We start from the raw sequence: 22,470 nt of genomic DNA, 5'->3' as shown, positions 1-22,470 counted from the left end.
TAGTTTTACATCGTTTTCACCATCCAAATTTGCATCTTTTTTTGCCTCATTTTGTGTCCACATTTGCATATAATTTTGTGTTTGAGTTCGAGCCAAAATTTGCATGTGATTAGGAATCATTTTTTACATCCAATATGGCATCCTTGGTTTCACCTTTTTTCAGCCCCATTTTGCATCTTGTTTTATGTCTTCTCTTACATCTTTTTTTTTCCTTTTTTGCACCCAAGTTTGCATCCCAAATTTACACCATTATTTGCATCATCATTTGGCATATTAATTTGTAACGTTTTTTGCTTCTTTTTAACGCTCAACTTTGCATCTTATTTTACATCTAGTTGTTGTCTTTTTTTGCATCTTATTTTACATCTAGTTGTTGTCTTTTTTTGCATCTAATTTGGTTCCCATTTATGTGTCCTTGTTTTTGCCCAATTTGATATCCTTTTGTATGCCATGTTTTGTTCCCTTCTTTGTGTCAACTATTGCACAATTTTTCACTTCTAATTTAAAACACTTTGTATGTCAATTGTTTGCATTTTGTATTAATTCCTAGTTTAACATCCAATTTTACTTTCAATTTTGCATCCATGGTTACATCCGCATTTGACTTCTTATATAGAGTATATTTTTCTTTACATATATGACCCCCTTTATAGATTCATAGTGAAATATATGATAGTTTCTAAATATCATTAAAGCAGATATCACAATTCAAAATCATTTGTAAAGAAATTTAAGAGAAATTGACAACATCCATCCAAAAAAATAACAATGTGTCATTAACAATTTTCAAAACATGTATAAAATAGCAACATAATACTAATAAAATCAGTATTATTTTTAATCAAAACAAGTAAAATTCAAATATGATTAACAAATCAAAATATTTCATGAATATCGTTATTCTACGATAAATTAACAACATACATAAATCAAACTCATCGTATGATTACAAAATCAAAATGTCTCATTGATATAGGGTAAATTCACAACACCCATCTAAACATAACAATGTCATTCTACACAATAATTTTTTCATAAAAACAATGCATGTGCATGCCTAGCTACCACCACCAAGATCATCCTCATGATCATCTTGACCGTCCTCATTACTCTGATCCACATCATCACCAACACCGCAACTATCATCATCATCTCCTCCTTCACCACCATCATCCTCATCCTCATCCTCATCATCTCCTGATATATGTTGAACATAATTTGGATCATCGTCTTGGCAATCATTACCTATAACATTCTGACAAAAAAAATCAATATTACATGTTAGTATTAATTACATAACACAACGCATGTTTTTGTTATACAATGTTAACCATAAAATGAGGTAAGATATAATATCTAATAGTACTAAAAAATAAAATGAAAATATGGTTTAAAAGTATATTGGAAATCCAACTAAGATTACATACCATAGAGTCCATCCAAACAACAAATTCAACCCATCTCTTTTGCTGCAACACCTCCTTTTCCAAATGATTTGGAGGTCTTCCATATTTTAGTTCCTATCAATCAGTAAATAGGGAGAAATTAGATAACAATGACTTTCTTCTAGTACAAAATTTATTAAAAAAATATCACATGTTTAATATACTTACAAAGGTTGTTATCAGTGCTTTTAAACCTTTCTGGCCACTACGATGAGTGACTTTTGTCTTGGTTAACCTCGCCTTGGATGCCTTGTCCTTAAACATAAACCAATTCAATTTATTTTCACACAAATACATGTCTAATATACTTATAAGTATTAATACATTCTAAATAATGTTTAATGAAAAATTCAATACCTGAATGCTCTCATTGTCGGCTTTTCTTTGTGCATCCAACTTCTCATATGATTTTACAAGTTCTTTCCATACTTTAAAAGGTATGTCAATAGGTCTTTGTTTCAGTCTTTGATCTTGAGGCATTTTTTTAATTTTTCTTGTTTGGTTAAAAATTTTGGTTAAAAAAAACCGAACAAGTAATTCACATCAATGGCATGGGGACTCTATGGATATGTGTAAAAAAATGGCTATAAAGAAAACATCCAAAAAACATATGAGCTCTCCCTTTGATGGTCACTTGGGGCATATGGCTGGAAAGGAACAACTCCATTTTCGAAAATCAAGGACAATCCTTTCTCAAAGTCCTTCCTAATATTTGCTCCAAATGTCTTAAAATGAAAAACAAAATTCAAACGTCATCCTTAAACATCTCCCTTAAATATAACGTTGGACCATAAATTCTTCATTTTTATTGTTATCGGCTCTGGAATGATTTTTCTATATGCAATTATATAATGAAATATGTGTGCACTAATGAAAAAACATTGAGTTTCATTTTTCATAATCACAAACAATGAAAAAAGAATCACACGTAACTAGCATCATTTTGGAAATTTTATATTTATTAAAAATCTTTAACATGTTTTCCTCCCATATCTCATAAAAAGGTGTGAATTTTTTTATATACTCTCCAATAAGCACTACAACAAAACCAGCAATTTGGAGGTTTTACACTAAGCTTTTCAACATCGAGCTTACTAGGGCTTGCACCACCGAGGTTATTAGTAAGAATCTCATGAGGTTTGCATAGCCATGATTATTAGAATAAAAATAGTAGGATTTGCACTAAAAAACAGTTCATAGAGCTTTCCTGCTGGGGAGAAAATCACAAGTTCAACTTCTGCAGTGCAGAGCACCGAGAGCTCGTAAGCTTTCTTCAGCAATCCACCTACGTTTGGAAAATGTAGCCTGCCTGCTGGCGATGTTCTCAATCCTCTTCATCTGCATCTTTCCCCTCACTATTCTTGTATGTCCTCTTTCGTTTTTCCCTCCAAACAAACCCTCTCAAATTGAGAAAGCAGAACAACTCACTCAATGAGAATCCGAATCCAATTATCACTTCTAACAATAACCCAATACGATACCAGAAGTGATTACAAAAAACCTCATTGACTCTTCATTTGTTTGGAAAAGAGCCAAACATATACTTCTGACGAGGGTTTCCATCTCAAGTCTGGCTCGCAGGACGTCGCTTAGTCAATTGCGAGAAAAGTTTTCCACCTGCCTGTCACATACGGTTTGTCACACTATATATTAAAATAAGGTTGATCATACTAACAATAAGGTTGTATAGTTTAAAAGGAGGGCTCTCCTAACTGCATTTGGTTGGTTTATAGAAAAGATTGCTGGAATGTGTAATGTGAATGCTCTGCTAACTGTTTTTTAAGCATTTGGAAGTATTAAAACCCCCTAGGATAATTAATGTAAGACCTGTTAATTAATGTGTAAAGATGGCTATTGTCCTTGGGCTACCTTAGCTGTTCGTGTTTAGTGATCTGTGGTATTATGACTCCTCAAGTCACTATTAAACCATGAGAACCATGCCCAGGCAGACTAGTGTGACATTGTGGATGAGAACCAAAACTAGACTCCTATAACCTCCTTTTTCATCCTTTAAATTGCAGAATTAACTGACTGTTCTAGTAATCGTTCTTGAGCACCTGAAGATGTGCACCCTAAATAATAAGAATAATACCCTGTAACATATGAATAGTCCATCCTGTGCATGTAGGATATGCACATGAGGTCCAATAAAATCACTAACCAGAATACCAGGTGTTATTAAAGCCTCTACAGGTTGATATATATGAATGTTACAGTGTGCAGGAGTATGATTCAATTCCATACGAAAATACAAAACATCTGATAGGATTTCCTTATACCTCATAGGCAAACAACCATTTTCCCTTCTATAGATGAGCAGAATAAGTGCTTGGTTCTCTACACTAAATAAAGACAAAGTATAGTACTTATTGCTGACAAAATAGGATTTAAATCGCGGTTCAATTGCTTGACATTCAGCTGGTCACAAAATTGTAGAGTGCATAATCATAAGTGATGTTGCGAGCCTCATTGTTCAAAGTCTAAGGGTCTTGCGAGCCATAATCACAGCCATGTATGGCATATCTTGTGATTATGGCATTTTATGAGGTCAATTCTTGTGAAGACATTTCAGTTTATAATAAATTTTGAACCTCAACAGAGTTTTGGCAAGACCTGGCTGAGCTAGGACATCAACAACACAACTGATATGAATGACATAATCTAGCCTCAAGAGGGAGCCTCTTTTGTTTCATCACTCTAACAATCTATGAAGTGGTGGAAAGCATAACAACTTCCCCTTGAATATGACACCTAAACTGAGTACAAATCCTAAATGATGCAGCCCTTGGTGCACGTCTCTCAAAGTATCGATATTTCAAATGTTGAAAGCTCTTGTGCCCATTTGATATGCATTCGATTGCAGTTCCCCTGAAGAAAGAATCTTATAAAGGTGAGGCCATGACCAATATGTTAGCCATATCCATTGGAGTTGCCATTGCTTGACAAGTTTAGTGTGATCAGTCCCACCATGATTCACATGGGCTTCTACTCAACACTGGCTGTTGCTATTGTAAGAGTCTTCAAGCTCGTTGAACCCATAGTATTGATAAGTGTATTCTTTGGGTCTCTGGTTTTCAAATTCTGCCTATGTTTTCCTCTCAGTATCATTATTTCAAATGCTGAAAGCTCTAATTCCCATTGCTGTGTATTTGATTGTGGTTTCCCTGAAGAAAGAAGCTTATAAAGGTGGGCCCGAGGCCAATATGTTGGCCATATCCATTGGAGTTACTATTTCAGCATATGGGGAGGCCAAGATGAATGCATGGGAGGTGATTCTCCAGTTAAGTGCAGTTGCATGTGAGACTACCCAATTGGTTCTCATACAAATTCCACGAACATCAAAAGGGATTAAGTTGAATCCCATCACATATTTGTTGCTCCTTGTTGCCTTGTTTTTCTCAGCACCCCCTGGGCCTTAGTAGAATACCCATTTCTGATAATCAGGGTCTCTTCCTTTGATTTGGATTACATGACATTTCTGCTTGTGCCTTGGCTCTTAATCTTGCAGTGTTTTTTCTGATAGGAAAGACTTCAGCCTTGACTATGAATGTTGCTGGTCTTGTCAAGGACTGGCTGCTCATAACATAATCTTTGTCTGTAATAAATGAAAAGGTTACAGTCATAAACTTGAGTGGGTGTGGACTGGCTTTTCTGGCTGTCTGTTACTATAACCATTTGAAACTTCAAGCTCTCAAGTCCAATGAAAACCAACCAAAGTACCTCAGCAATGCAGCTGATGCCAATGATGAAGGAGAAGGTTTGATAATGACGAGTGGGAGATTCTCAATCAGAGATTCAGAACCAGTAGAGAAAAATCAAACTCAAGCTTCAGGATTAGGTATTTAGATCATTAATATTGTCTTGTGCTAGAGATTACTGTTCTTGGATTGGCTCCTCTATGCCCAGATCTATTTGCAGGGAATAGGCCAGTCATTCACAGTGAAGAAGATAATGACAAGATTAGTGTATAATGATGGACAGGATGGTGCCATGGTGCCAACCTACATCTCAAGTAAGGAGACATCTGTTCATCAATTTGTCAAGAAGCATGGCCTACAATTCAATTGCTCTAAGCCTATCACTTCTTCCACCTGTCAAATAAATTGTTTCCTGTTTGTTTAGTTGACTATGGTTCTAATAAATATACTATTGTTTGATGTAAAAAGACAAAACAAAACAAAAAATATGGAAAGTTGTGACCCCATTTTCTAACTACAAATTGAAATCGGATTACCATAGTGACCACCTCTGCTTATTGGAATCAAAAAGGGGGTGGGTTATGCACAATCCTCCGTGTCATTTGCTATTACCAGAGATAATTAAAGCCACCCTAAACTCAAGTCTTAACTATGTTGATAGGGTGTTTGGGGAGGGGGATCCCTTACCAACCCACTATAATCTGCGCAAAAGCATCCTAAGAACATATGCAAAATCAACCCTTCAATGAAATGATCCAAGAATATAGGTACTCAAACATTGATTTTATCAAAGAAAAATACAAGACAGAAAGAAAAGATCATAACAAGGATTGGAAGAGTCTAAGAACAGTGCTCACTGTCTACAGAGCCAAGACGAATGCAGAAGAGTTCTTCCTTCAGTTCCCCATCTGAGAAATCAGTTGCATGCCAGACCCAAGTTTTATCACTACCTGCTTGCTCCTGAAGTGACATTGGGGAATGAACTGCAAGGCAAAAAAAAAAAAAAAACAATATAATCCAGATAATAAGGATCAACACAAATTCTCGGCACAGAAAGCCTCTTAAAACTTGGAAGTAAGATAAGCTATTACAATCTCAGGGGGGAAATTACACAAAAAAAAAACAAACAAATTTACATACTTAAATGGTTTGCACATATTTTCAATGTCTTGGATTGCCTCATGACCAACCGAACCTTTGTAGTATCCTTGTGCTTAAGAAACTTTACTGTTCCTACACCACACTCCTTCCATTGATTCCCATCCTTGTCAAACTTGTACAGCTTCGCCTTCCTGCAGGGTCAAACATATAAAAAAGAATGGGAATATTAATAAACAATGAAACTGCATTAGGATCATTTTAAGAACCCATGGCATCCATTAGAAGTAACGTCCGCAATATCCCACCATATCAAATGCATTCAAAGATAGATTACCAACGACCTATTAAAAACACAGGAGATATTCCTTAACATTACCGAAAAGGATCCCACAAAAAAGCTAAATAATAACATCAAACATGTAAGAATACAAATCATCAACTATTTAATAACAAAAGAATGATCATCCCATACATCCCCATAAAGTACAGAAATGATCAACAGCCTATTCAAAACATCATAGAAAGTCAACAAAAACAGTTGACAGAAGACCAAAACAGACATATGCCTGAATCATACCACCTCACAACATAAAAATACAAATCACCCTAATGCCAATAACCAAAAGACAGATTATCAAATAGGCCCAATTCAGTATTCAATGGCTAATCCAAAAACCAAAAAATATGAAACCCCGTATGCTTAACAATAACAAATGACCATCACACCCCCCACTAAACTAGAATAACAGAGAAACCATCATAGATTCTTCAAAGACATTGAAAAAAGGATGGCCTATAGTTCAACAAAATATAAAAAGACTTGTCAAAATACAAAACCCCCAATGATAACAAATAAACCATCAAATGCATCCCCGAAAAAATCTTCATCGGCAGCCTATCAACATAGGAAAATAATTATTACAGACCATAATGAGATCAAAAAATGTTGATCAAAATATCAATGGGACATCAAAACAACAAGAAACTCACAAAATACACAGAAAAGCAAAACCCTAATTACCCGATAAAACAAACCATAGCCCGCCAAAATAGAGTCAAAATTTTCCATTGAAAGCTCAGAATAACTGAACCAGAAATAACCCTTGTGAAATTTGCTGCTTAAAACATTGTTTTGAGCACGACCTCTTTCTTCAGATTTATTTTAGATAATACGGTAGCTTATTTAATGAAATATTTCTAGAAAGTTGAAATATGGAAAATTTTTCCAATCAAGAACTCTAAATAATTTCATTAGGACAAGACGTAGAGGATTCATGACGGCGACAAGAAAATAATGGCGCTTTGCAATTTTAGCACTCTCTTGCAGAAAAATACTTTTTCTGAAATCGTTTTGACCACGAAGAAACGCAGATGAACTGTTGGAAGTCGTGCAGAGAGAGATCTGGTGGCTCGTGGATCGATTCTGGGGCAATGTTTATGCGATTGCAAACCATGATTGTTCATATGCGAGCTACTAAGCTCGTTGAGAGGGATATGCGCAATGGCGCCAAACTACCAAGAGGATTTGAATTTAAAGGCGGGATAGAATATCTACCGTCCGATCATGTCATCGACGGCCATATATTTGTGTTTCAGTAAACCAGATTTTCAAAGAATTTGAAATATTATACATTTTATAGAATTTGAAATATTATACATTCTATTATTTAAGCTGAATAATAGTTTTACTTTGGAAAAATAATTGGGCACATCAAATAAAATATTGATGCGACGGACATAGAACTCCGAAACAATAATGCACCCTTCTCTTACTCCAAAACAATAATTCACCCTTCTCTAGCTGATGTGTCAATGCTTTCTTTGAAGTGGAACTTAAAGAATTAAGTAATTATTCATTATTAAATTGGGATTTTATATAAATTAATTGATTATTTATTAATGTTAATTTCATTTTATAATTTCATAGTAATTTTTAATAGATTTTTGTTAAAGATAATTATTTGAGCTATTATTGTATCAAGATTTTTGTTGTGCCTTTTATTATTATATTTTAATCCACTTTAAACATGCTCAAAATATGTTTTCATCTTCATTTGTGGAGATTATCTACTTGCATATTCAAAAAGTTTTGATTTAGTTTTTGCCTTGAAAAATGATTATTGTGATTGTAATGGTGAGAAATTATTCTATAAACAGTGTTAAGTGTTATTTAGAATAAATGAGAAATTCTTTTTGAATATATAAGACTAATCTTTGAGAGAATAGATATATATTCCCTAATTATCACATAAACAAGGGGTTAATCTTGCATTTAGTGCTTTATCTCTGTAGAGTTTCGCTAAAAAAAGGGAATACCTCCTCCTGCGTGACTTCGATTGTCCCTCCCTCTTACAGGATTGCAAAGCATTAAGAGTTGAATCTTCTTTATTTTAAAGATGTAGTCTTGTCGAATATACCAAAAACATAGTAGGATTCTTTCATTATTGACAAAATCAAGCACATGTGCAAGGGAAGTATTCATCTATGGATGGTTAACAAGTTCACTAATAACTACAAGCAAACGCTTCAAACTATGTATTTAATGATCTCTAGTCATCATCTAAAGAGTTCAAGAATCAAATTAATTCCAACCTAAGTTCTAAGTATATGGTAAATCTCTACTCTAGAGGTTCTATTATTGTAAAATTTCACAACTATGGAAGTTGTGGCAAGGTCTCAAAGGAGGGACTTTCTTTTTGGGGCAAAACTAACCTTTTTTCAAAAGATAGTTTCTATAATTGAATCCATCTTCAATATCCATTTCTTCAACCCCACTCTGCCGGATTTGAATATTGAATCCCCCTACTTATTTTGGGATGAGATGATCTTTCAAAAGCCAACTAGGAATCTTACCCATACTAGAGTAGTCATCGGCAACATAGTGAGAGGATTGAAGTTGGGAAACCATGGCTTCACTAGAAGACCAACTCATCCCCAAAACCATGGACCTTGGTCAAGGATTTTTTTCTTATCCTCAAGACATTTGAAGATCACCACAAAAAAACATGGGTCTACATCCACCCAAACCAGCGTTCATCCAATCCTATCATAATCGAACAGAAAAACGCTACTTTTTCAATAGAAAATGGGGAATAAAAGTATCACCCAAGGATAATGACCATCGCATCAAGCGCTCAATCATAAGGTAGGAGCAATAATTTGACAATCACACGTCCTTGATTTCTGTTGATTTAACTCTGAACATTCACGTAATATTCTCTTGCTTGGCGAATTAAACACCGTTGCATGGAATGGACGAGGATTGAGCCGAACCCTGGATGAAGCCCACTTCATTCTCATCTAAACACAAAACTATATATACGTCAAAGCTATTACAATAGATTCTGATTGTTAACACCTCGAGGTTCTGTTTATATGTGGCTACCTTTTATGGTTACTATTGAATGTGTGATTGGCAATAGTAATTGCAACTTAGGGCTGCCAAATTTCCTTCGATTCCCTCACTACATCCTAACGTAAATAGTTGTTCAATGCCTTGGTTGTCTTTCAAAACTGGTAGGCAGCGTCTTCTTTGATATTTCTCGATGGTTTTAATTCCACTACAATCACAACTTTCATTTACATAAACTTCGTGTTTTCGCACGAGTGACGATTGTTCCAAGGTGAAATGTCACTTGGATGGTTTCAATGTTGTTGACCCATCATAACTAACTAACGGATATGCCTATTACAATTTTATACCACCCCATTATCAATATCAATTATGCATGGGAACCAATTAAAGCAACTTTTCACATTAATTTTATATGAGCATGAGAGCATGTGTTAACAAGTAGCCCATAAAGCCTCATTTTGAATGCCATAGTCACTTAGAAGGAATTCCTCTTGTAGTAGCATCCTCCCTACTAAACTTTGCTAGTGCTAACATTAGAACCACCATTACAACAAGATATCTTTCTAGTGTTGACAACACCATTATAGTAAGATACCTCAAGAGAGACAGAAAATTTAAAAAGTATGATAGTAATACGTATCTAGAAGATGGTATTGAAACTAGTAATTGTTCACGAATCCATAAGATTGTAAGGTCATTCTCATTATCATAATCATTGTCATCATCATCACCATCATCCTTGTCATTGTTATTGCCATCATTACATTATCATCATAATCACCAATCATGCCCTCATCATCATCATTATGGACATTGTTTGCAATTGTTCATAATTGTAGATGTTGTAAGAAATATCATCAACCCAAAAAATGTGATCAGTGCTAGAAAAGGGTTGTTTAGGACACATTGATATACGTAAGAGAAATAACAACTCTATTTTTGACAGATGATCGATGATGATCATCATCACCACCATTATCATCGTCATTGTCATTTTTATCATCCCCATCATCATCATTAATGTAATTTCTATCGACATTGTTGTAATCATGCATCATCATCATTCATACCATTATTGTTTTTGATGATGACCTAGACGAAAATGATGATCATGACACCAAAGATAATGCTTATGAGTATGACAATGACAACATCTAAAATTGGGAAGATTCGCCAACGTCATTAGCATCGTCATCATCATAATCATTGCCATCATCATCATTGTCATTGTAACCACTATCGTCTTTATCATCATAATCACAATTCATGTCATCGCCATCATCTTCATTTTCATCATTGTCAATATTATTGACATTGTCATCAATTGTTCATAATTGTCAATGCCATAAAGAATATCATCAATGCAGAAAATATGATGAGTGTTGGAAAAGGGATGCAAAAGCGAACATAGAAATGGGGGCAACAATAGAAGTAAAATTGGATGAAAAGTGGATACAACATAAGTAGATGCACAACAACATGAAAAACCTGACACAAAAGTGGATGCAAAAGTAGATGCAGTTGTCAATGAAAACTTGGATGCAAACATGAAGGCAAAAGTGGAAGCAAACATGGGTCCAATGGTAGGTGTAAAACTTGGCACAAATTGTGGTGAAACAAATGTGGATGCAACAATGGAAACAAAAGTATATGCAAAAATGGATGAAACAAAAGTGGATGCAATAGGGGATGCAAACGTGGAACCAAATGTGGTTGCAATGGTAGGCGCAAGATATGGTGCAACAAAAGTGGATGTAACAATAGACAAAAAATATGCAAAATAAGATGCAAAAATGGATGTAAAAGTGGAAGCAAACATTGATGCAACAGGCAAAACAAAATTGGATGCAAAAAATGGATATAATGTAAGTAGATGCAAAAGTAGATACAAAACGAGATGCAAAACCCAATGCATAAACCTGACACAAAAGTGGATGCAAAAATAGATGCAATATTTGATGCAAAAGAGGATGTGAACATGGATGCAAAATTGGAAGCAAACATGGATACAACAGTGAGTGCAAAACATGGTGCAAATTGTGGCATAACAAAAGTGGATGTAATGATAGATGCAAAAAAAGAATCAAAGTATGATGCAAATGAAGATGTAAAAAGGGATGCAAAAAATGAAATTTAAAATGGGTGCAACAGTGGATGCAAAATTGTGTGCAAAAGTGGATGCAATAGAAGTCGATGCAAAAGTCGATGCAAAACGAGACACAAAACCCGATGCAAATCCCGGTACAAAATTGGATACAAAAAGGGATGCAAAAATAGATGTAGTAGTTGATGAAAACCTAGACGCAAATGAGGATGCAAACGTGGATGCAAAATTATAATCAAAAGTGGGTGCAAAAGGAGGTACCAAACTAGGCGCTAATTGTGGCACAAAAATATTAGATGCAATAGTGGGTACAATAATAGATGCAAAAGAGGATGTAAATATGGATGCCAAACAAGAGGGCAAAGTGGATGCAACAAAAGTAGATGCAAAATTTTATGCAAAACTAGACACAAAACACGATGTAAAACTTGGCGCAAAAGGGATGCACAAATGGATGAAAAAATGGATGCAAAAAATGATTTAAAAAAGGATGCAAAAAAGGATGCGAAAGTCGATGCAAAAGTTGATGCAAGTGTAGGTGAAAAAAGTGGATGCAAATGAGGATGCAAAAGTATGTCAAACAAAATTAGGTGCCAAACTTGATGCAAAACCTGGAACAAAACCTGGTGTAAAGGATGACACAAAACTTGGCATAAAATTTGGTGCAAAACGTGATGCAAAACCTATTGCAATACCTAGTGCTAAACTTGGTGTAAGATTTGGTGCAAAACTTGATGCAAATTTTGTGTCATGTTTTGCACCATATTTGATAAATGGATGCAAATAGCACCAAAAATGGGCTCTAGATGCAAAAAAAGAAGTAAAAAGGGACGCTAATCGCTGGTTTTGTTGTAGTGAGATGTGATGAGATGTGTGTGTCCAAATGAGGAAAATACCTCCTGTATTTATAAACAATTGTTGATGATTGAATAGATGCGATTATTGGGCTTCTGAGCCTACATGAGTTGCTGGTCAGCTTGACAATTATTCCATAATCAAAATAAATTCATATCTCCATAAATACTTTTCGGAATCGGATGATCTTTAGAGAAATCCTACACCTCTCGACGAGAGGAATCTAATAAAAATATTATCAGCCATGAATAAGATGACCCACATGAAGTTTGGTCCTAGTTTCCAATTTTAACAAATATGGCATGAGGGTCATTTGGCGGAAAGAAAGAATTGGTTCAGCCCAATCTATGGTGGGGTGGAATGTGGAAGTCCCTAACTTGGTTGGTACTATGGATATGTTAATATGTGTTATTATTTAATGAAGAATGGTGGGGTGGAATGTGGAAGTCCCTAACTTGGTTGGTAATATGGATATGTTAATATATGTTATTCTTTAATGAAGAACAATGAGCACAAGTTTTGGTTTAATGTGCTGATTATGTGACTAGTTTGTGATGTCGTCATTACTGGTTAGGTGTATGTTGTAGAAATTAGGTTGTAGATTTGCAACTTCTCATATAGTTTTAATAAAAATCACAAAACACAAATCTACACTACTACTTTGCGGACATTAATTCACAATTTCAAACAAAATCTCAAACATGTAAGAAGAAATAACATACATGCAACAAGTGTTTTTATTTGGGGAAAGCAATTTTATAAAAACTTCAATGACTGCTTTCATTAATCAAATGGATAGTGTTATGCTCTTAACTTGCAAGACGATACCGAAATACCAAATATGCGAAGAAATATACCCATAATATAGAACAAGAGAAATAACAACAAGTATTTTGTTATTCAAAAAGCAAAGTTCACTTGCCTCTTCGAGGGGGCAACCTCCAATAGAGCTGAGCTCGATTACAAAATAAGACATGATTCTTCTCGTAGGGAGTCTCTATCCTTTATATAGGATTCATACATGCAATACCATGGGGAAATACCATGGTTCTTATTAATGCCATCTATCTAATACCATGGCCCATTTGCAACTAACTGTGGTCCCATCATTAAATGCGGGTTAACCACTTACAATTATTAATATGGGCTTTATTGACTCTTTACTTAACTATAACTATGACTCGATCCTATTACATAAATAAGGGGGTTAGGGTGGGACCCTAACAGATAGAGATGTATTACAAATCATTTACTCAACTGAGCTCACCCTGTAAGTGCACAACCTATCTCTATGCTCACTGATGGCCTCTGACCCAGACTTATTCAAATTTACCTCGACTTGAGCTCCTATTTCCTTGTTCTATTACTTAAGGAATTATCCCCTATTATTTAGGAAATTCACTCAACTGAATTATGAAATTCCTTTAGGATGATCATTTGACTACATGCAACACCTATACACTCAAGAATAGTCTACAATTGATGTTACACTACGTTGGAATCTCCACCTAAACTAGGTAACTCAAATTCTATGCATGCACTAGATATTTTGGGTTGATTGATCAATTAACTAGATGATCATTGAGTTTGACTGAATTCCCACTACTTAACTAAATTTCTGCAATTTCCTCCAAAAGTTGGAACTAGTTTCACTGAAAACAACCTTATATAAATGACCTTGATTGCTACATATTAGCAATCACACATGCATAACTAAACTTTAACTCCTCCAACTCAAATTTACTGAGTAAATTGGGTGACACAAGCCATGTCACACAAGTTTGTTGGCATTATGATGCATGTGTTGTACTTGATGGCAACCTACTTATAGAAGAACTACAGAAGAGATATCAGATGGGCCATAATACATGGGATGTAGAGCAGATTCATCAGGAAAGCCAAGCCATAAGCAAAGAGGCACAGATGGAGCAAGAGGAGCCAAGAGGAGCCAAGAGGAGACAAGAGGAACCATATATATGTATATGTCACATATATATTCCAAAGAAGAGGAGCATACACAGCTATCGGGAGCCTATCGGAGTAAGAAAGGCACTCTCATATGCAAGGAGGTCTTTGGAAGACACTACCAAGCCAGAAGAGCATATCGGGAGCTTATCGGGAGCCATTGGGAGCCATCGGGAGCAACAGATAGAATTATCGGGAGCGCAGACAGAGTCATCGGGAGCCATCGGGAGAACAGAAGCAGTTATCGGGAGCCATTGAGCCATTGGGAGCTTATCGGAGCAATAGAGGCACATTCTCATATATAAAGAGCTTATCGGGAGGAATCGGGCGTATAAAACCCTTGGATGCATGCTTAATCATTATCGGGAGTCATCAGGCCATATATGCATGCTTTATCTCTATCGGGAGTTGTTCGGGCAATTAAAACCCATATATACATGTATTAACACTATTGGGAGTTGTTGGGCGCCCAAATCCCATATATATGATAATCAAAGGCATTTCATATATTTCGTCATATATGCGCGTCGGGGGTTCCGCTATGTGACACCGCTGAAACCTCCGATTGCGATCGGACCCGATGGTGGCATTAAAACTTGGTCTATAACAATATCGCATCCGCAATGCATAAAGGGTCGCCCACCCCAATCCTCTGATTGCGATAAGAGGTGGTGGACCCGATGGAGGGATTAAAGGCATCATATATTAATATCGCATCCGCAGTAATCGCCCATTTTATAAAGGCTTCCCACATCTAATCGCCGATAGCAATGAAAGGAGCGGACCCGATATATTTATAAAGCAAGATTAATTGCCGTATCACATCCGATCCATTAGATCGGCCATCGACAATAGACGATGTTATTGTTATGGGTGCATTAAGTTTAAAGTCCGCCTTTTGTTGTTTGGATTTCCCGCTATTTTTATCACTTAAATCATTCCTTAAGAGATCCGTCAAAGCAAGCGAGCCCCAGGTTTTCGGATCCTCTGGTTTTGACTCATGGTTTTATCAAAAGTGTGACTATATAAGAAGAAAGGAGATCGTTTGGCAGTACATCCGTGAATGTTGAAGATCTTACGAAAGAATAGTTCTGAGACACTTGCGATCGGTTGGGGAGTGATGGTATGCTTGAAGCCTGAAAATCATCTATTCATAGGAGTGATACGGTACGCAGAGCAGGAGACTGTGCAGGCGCATATACCCGCATACCAGGAAGAAGCACAGGCACAGATGTTCACAGATGTTTTGGTGAAGTCGCGGTCCCCGGTCGAGATTTTTTTTATCTGCCTTTGACTAATCTGTAGAGTTCTGGGTGTGCAATATTATGTTTATCCGCTGTATTGAGTTCTAATATCAGCATGATTAGCCTCTGTATTGATGATTGACTAGATCGGGTGGATAACTATCATAATATACTTATATTGATCTGGTGATTGGGTGATTCAAAAGATTGATTGATTATGTGCTTTAATGATATTAAAGGGTCCAGTATGAAAATTGGATGAAACGTGGCCTTTCAGATTATGTATTGTGCTTCAGGTGTATCTAGTCTGAAAATGTATGAAACATGGTACCCGGAGGAAAGAAGATTGTAGGCTGGCACCTACGTAATAGTATCTTAGCTAGTACAAGAGCATTGTAGCAACTAGCAGCCTGCGTACTAGTAAATGGATCGGCTAGTACAAGACCTATGGGAGTTCTAGCTCTCTGCAGGTAGAAGCCTGCGTACTGGTATAAGACTGCACCAGTACAGAAATATTGTAAAAGGATTTTCTTACTAAGAAGAAGATTGAGATGACTTGCAGCAGGTGGTTTTCTCCCACAATGGGTTTCCACCTTATATCATGGTGTTCATGTGTGTGGCTTATGTGTGATGATCTGTTTTATTTTACTGCACCTGTTTACTGCTAATATGGTTGATAATGTTCTAATGCACTTATTAAGGATCAACTAACTGAATCATAAGAAGTTGTGGAAGTATCATATATGAATCTGAATATGGAAATGAAAAAGTTTTATTGATGTGATAATACTGAATCACCCCCCCCCCTCAGTATTATTTCCAACAATTGGTATCAGAGCAGGTCCTTTGGTAGAAGCTTGATTGCTTGAAGGAGATACGTGGAACTATGGGAAAGAAGCTTAAGAAGAAAGCACCTAAGAAGAAGAAGACATCTCAGAAGAACTATGACAGTGGGAGAATCGATTGGGGATTAGGTGTAAGAAGCTCTTCAGATTCATAATCATTTCAGAATGAAGATGAACTATCAGGTATGAATTTCTTCTAGTTTCCATCCATGTGAAGATGATGAAAGTGATAGTGAAGCAACTGAATTTGCTCTTATGGGTGAGCAAGAAAGATATCAAATTGAGGAAGAATTTAAAAGCTTGACTGAAAAAATCAAAGATCAAGAAGATCTACTGAACATAAAGAGTGGTGCCATCAAAGAAGTTGTTACCAGACTAAAGGCTCAACGTGAGGAAGGTAACAAGGTAAGGAAGCTATTCAAGGAAAAATATCAAAAGTTGCAGGATGAAGTGACATCATTAAGAAATGAAGTCAATGAGAGAGACACAATCATCAAGGAACTCAGAGAAAGAACCAGTTATTATGAAAAGCTTGAAGCTACGAACCTCTCGTTAAAGGAAGATCTTGAAGAGTCAAAGAAGAAGAATACAAATTTACTCCAAGCTATTGAAAAATAGGAAAACGAAGTCATCAGCTTAAAATCTCAGTTAGAATGTGCCATCCGAATTCGTCAAATGCAGTAGGATCTGAATGAAGAACAAGAAAAGGAGATACTCAATCTCAGACAACAAATGGAAGAAGGAAGAAAATTTGAAGAAATCTTCAAGAAGCAATATCTTGAAAAGGAGGAACAACTTCAGGATGAGGTAAATATCTTGAAAGGCAAATTAGAAGATAAGGATAAGCTTTTACGATTTCAAGATAGTACTAAGGTCTTGGATGATATTCTTAATAATCAAAGGTCTCCTGCTATCAAGGCTGGTCTTGGTTTTCATGAATCTATTAAAGGTGAATCTAGTTCACAAGGAGAAGCAAGGAACTCTAAAGAGAAATCTAAAATGATCAACAAGGAAATGAGAAATCAACCCCATCAACACTCAAGGAAAGAGATTCTTCGAAAAAAATCTTTTACTCCTAACTATGGAAGCAATAGTCGGCCGTTTACTCAGATGAATAATATCGAATGTTATAAATGTCATAATCTTGGACATGTTGCAGCTAGATGCAGAAGAAGAATGGGTCAAGATCATCACATTACAGGTACTTTAATGGATATTGCTTTGCTTGCAATATGTTTGGTCACAGAGCTGTTGATTGTTATAGAAGAAATATGAGACATGTAAGATGTTACACATGTAACAAGCTTGGACATACAGCTAAGAAATGCAGGAACAAAGTATGGGCACCACACCAAAAGGAGAAAACGTCATTGTCACGCTTGAAGATATGGAAGAAAAAGGAAGTACAGTCAGAGAGATGTGGCACAGATATAACAGACTCAGGGGGAGCTGAAAGTGTAAAACTTCAGTATCCTAAATCTCATATGCAAGTTTGATAAAGGGAATTCGTGTATATACGCGAATTAGTTGCTGCACAGTCGCGTATATGATTGTTTGAGGAAAGGCAGTAGGGACAGGTTCAAGAAAAGGATCAGTTATGATTCATTTTTTTGCTCTGGTTGTTAATGGTTGCATTCTGCTGATGATGTGTGGAAATAATTCGATGGTTAGAAGTGTTTTGTTTCTATCTTGATAATGATGATGTCTTGATACTTCTTGCTGATATGAATGATCAAATCAGACAGTAATCAAGATTGCACAGGTTTAGGGGGAGCATATGCCTTTAATATGGCATTGTTGGCATTATGGTTAATAGTCCTTGGTGATGAAGATTATATGGCCAGATAATATATCTTGCTATGATGATTCTTGGGGTTACATAGTTGATGATTCAGATCATATTAGTGGATTGACTCTTAGATGGTGTATATATGATGCTTACATGGCGTTCTTCATAAGGATAAGGAGAAGTACAAAGCCTGAAAACACATCTTCATTACTTGATGATGAGTCACTCATATGTTGTTGTCATCATATGCATAAAGATCATATATTAAAGTCGTGATGCAGGATACCTATTGTTCTTGGCACATATATGGATGAGGACATGATGATGATGAGTTCTTACCCATATGATAATAGGTTGTTTCGTACATATGTTGATTGATGCAGATATCTCCAATTGATGATACTTGGTTCATGTAGATCTGGATGGCTATGGTGTTTCTCACATAGAATGAGAAATTCTGTTGATGCGGACATACCTTGATGATTCATGTACTAATACAAGTTGCTGGTCTAGTTACTGTTGACAGATGCTATCATACAGTGTCGTTGCTGATGTTTATCATGATCTTATTTAGGTGTTTGGTCTATGTTATAAATGTCATGTATATCATTCGATGTAAAGGTCATATCAAGACTCATGATGTAATAGTGTGTCTCTATCTATTGTAGTCATTTGATGAGATCCCTTCAGGTCATGTAACGGCCTATGTTTGTTTCCCCACTATGCCTGGGATGAATGATGTTATTATCATAAGTAAACCTTTGATATATCACCATAGTGATGGGAGATAGATGTATGTATGAATCCTTGGTGATAAAAAGGTCATTCATGATAGAGTCATGTTCTTCTTGTAGAACATCTTTTTGTAGACCTTGCTTACAGTCAGAGGGAGCATGAACAAGCATATTCAGCAGAGCAGAGATTTCAGCAAGTTCTCAGAAAGAGCATGGTCAGATTGGTACACCATGGCACATACAAAGGGGGATTATGGACCGCCGAATGTATATCAAGAAAAGAGTATGTCTTGATCTGCCCTTTGCCCTTGATGTCAAAGGGGGAGAGTGATTTTGGTGTTGTTGCCGTCAAGTCCAAAGGGGGAGATTGTTGGCATTATGATGCATGTGTTGTACTTGATGGAAACCCACTCATAGAAGAACTACAGAAGAGATATCAGATGGGCCATAATACATGGGATGTAGAGCAGATTCATCAGGAAAGCCAAGCCATAAGCAAAGAGGCGCAGATGGAGCAAGAGGAGCCAAGAGGAGACAAGAGGAACCATATATATGTATATGTCACATATATATGCAAAAGAAGAGGAGCATACACAGCTATCAGGAGCCTATCGGAGTAAGAAAGGCACTCTCATATGCAAGGAGGTCTTTGGAAGACACTACCAATCCAGAAGAGCATATCAGGAGCTTATTGGGAGCCATCAGGAGCAACAGAAAGAATTATCAGGAGCGCAGATAGAGTCATTGGGAGCCATCGGGAGAACAAAAGCAGTTAACGGGAGCCATTGAGCCATTGGGAGCTTATCGGAGCAATAGAGGCACATTCTCATATATAAAGAGCTTATCAGGAGGAATCGGGCGTATAAAACCCTTGGATGCATGCTTAATCATTATCGGGAGTCATCAGGCCATATATGCATGCTTTATCTCTATCGGGAGTTGTTTGGGCAATTAAAACCCATATATACATGTATTAACACTATTGGGAGTTGTTGGGCGCCCAAATCCCATATATATGATAATCAAAGGCATTTCATATATTTCGGCATATATGTGCATCGCGGGTTCCGCTATGTGACACTGCTGAAACCTCTGATTGTGATCAGACCCGATGGTGGCATTAAAACTTGGTCTATAATAATATCGCATCCGCAATGCATAAAGGGTTGCCCACCCCAATCCTCTGATTGCGATAAGAGGTGGCGGACCCGATGGAGGGATTAAAGGCATCATATATTAATATCGCATCCGCAGTAATCGCCCATTTTATAAAGGATTCCCACATCTAATCGCCGATAACAATGAAAGGAGCGGACCTAATATATTTATAAAGCAAGATTAATTGCCGTATCGCATCCGATCCATCGGATCGGCCATCGGAAATAGACAATGTTATACAGCGATAAGGAGCGGACCCGATATATTATTGTTATGGGTGCATTAAGTTTAAAGTCCACCTTTTGTTCTTTGGATTTCCTGCTATTTTTATCACTTAAATCATTCCTTAAGAGATCCGTCAAAGCAAGCGAGCCCCAGGATTTCGGATCCTCTGGTTTCGACTCATGGTTTTATCAAAAGCGTTACTATATAAGAAGAAAGGAGATCGTTTGGCAGTACATCGGTGAATGTTGAAGATCTTACAAAAGAACAGTTTTGAGACACTTGCAATCGTTTGGGGAGTGATGGTATGCTTGAAGCCTAAAAATCATCTATTCGAAGGAGTGATACGGTACGCCGAGCAGGAGACTATGTAGGCGCATATACCCGCATACCAGGAAGAAGCACAGGCGCAAATGTTCATAGATGTTTTGGTGAAGTCGCGGTCCCTGGTCGAGATTTGTTTTATCTGCCTTTGAATAATCTGCAGAGTTCTGGGTGCACAATATTATGTTTATCCGCTGTATTGGGTTCTGATATCAGCATGATTAGCCTCTGTATTGATGATTGACTAGATCGGGTGGATAACTATCATAATATACTTATATTGATCTAGTGATTGGGTGATTCAAAAGATTGATTGATTATATGCTTTAATGATATTAAAGGGTCCAGTATGAAAATTGGATGAAACATGGCCTTTCAGATTATGTATTGTGCTTCAGGTGTATCCAGTCAGAAAATGTATGAAATGTGGTACCCGGAGGAAAGAAGACTGTAGGCTGGCGCCTACGTACTAGTATCTTAGCTAGTACAAGAGCATTGTAGCAGGTAGCAGCCTGCGTACTAGTAAATGGATCGGCTAGTACAAGATCTATGGGAGTTCTAGCTCTCTGCAGGTAGAAGCCTGCGTACTGGTATAAGACTGCACCAGTACAGAAATATTGTAAAAGGATTTTCTTACTAAGAAGAAGATTGAGATGACTTGCAGCAAGTGGTTTTCTCCCACATTGGGTTTCCACCTTATATCATGGTGTTCATGTGTGTGGCTTATGTGTGATGATCTGTTCTATTTTACTGCACCTGTTTACTATTAATATGGTTGATAATGTTCTAATGCACTCATTAAGGATCAATTAACTAAATCATAAGAAGTTGTGGAAGTAGCATATATGAATCTGAATATGGAAATGAAATAGTTTTATTGATGTGATAATACTGATTCACCCCCCCCCCCCCCCCTTCTCAGTATTATTTCCAACAAAGTTAACATTATCCAAATTGTCTTCTGATGTGGAAATTCGAAATTTCTTAATTTAATCAAGGCAAAATCAAATCAAGAATTTCTTGCTGCATTTTTCAACACTACCTCTCAGCAAGAAATGGATTATCAACCACCCCTATTATGCACATGTGGAACTGAAACTTCCCTATTTACAAGGTATTTGTAAAAATATTAGCATCTTGTTCCTCTGTTAGAATGTATTGCAACAACATTATCCGCCTCTACACACAATCTCGTAAATGGTGATACCGGATATCTATATACTTGGATCGATTGTGAAAAACAGGATTCTCAGAGAAATCAGTGCAACTATGATGATCACAATAGATCATAGTGGCATCCATCATCTAACCAAACAATCAAACAAGTATCTTTCTCATCCAGATCGCCTCACATGTTGCTTGAATGGCAGCCATGTATTCTACTTTTATCGAGCTAAGTGCCACAGATATTTGCTTCTTTCTATACTAAGAAAATGTTGCGGACCAAACACTGAAAATTCCACTTGATGTGCTCTTTCTATCTGATGGAATCCCTCCCAAATATCCATCTATGAAGCCACATGGATTCAATCCCTGTATCCATCTGTACTAGTCCAAATTGGGTAGCGCCTCTGAGCTACCGTAGAACATGTCGTGCATGTGATGTGTCGTGAATGTGGTGTTGTGTACAT

The 22,470-nt window shown here is 36.6% G+C and overlaps 1 protein-coding gene and 1 pseudogene across 1 annotated transcript; both read right to left on the bottom strand.

The window, feature by feature from the left end:
• Positions 1-943: 943 nt before the first annotated feature.
• LOC149147244 (uncharacterized) lies at positions 944-2,488 on the bottom strand. Its single transcript, XM_089440729.1, has 4 exons — positions 1,803-2,488; positions 1,614-1,700; positions 1,428-1,520; positions 944-1,255 (listed from the first exon to the last, which is right to left on the bottom strand). The coding sequence occupies exons 1-4, from the start codon at positions 1,923-1,925 to the stop codon at positions 1,058-1,060; spliced, it is 501 nt and encodes a 166-aa protein (XP_089296855.1). The 5' UTR covers positions 1,926-2,488; the 3' UTR covers positions 944-1,057.
• A 3,495-nt stretch (positions 2,489-5,983) lies between these two features.
• LOC149147243 (ran-binding protein 1 homolog c pseudogene) overlaps positions 5,984-22,470 on the bottom strand; it is a 42,880-nt pseudogene continuing 26,393 nt past the window's right edge.

The sequence above is a fragment of the Pinus tabuliformis genome, chromosome 9 (genome assembly GCF_031772625.1).
Source record: "Pinus tabuliformis cultivar Carrire ecotype Pingquan chromosome 9, CPIR1, whole genome shotgun sequence".
Taxonomy (NCBI): Eukaryota; Viridiplantae; Streptophyta; class Pinopsida; order Pinales; family Pinaceae; genus Pinus; species Pinus tabuliformis.
Note: the sequence above shows the minus strand (reverse complement) of the source record. Positions and strands in the feature narration are given on the sequence as shown.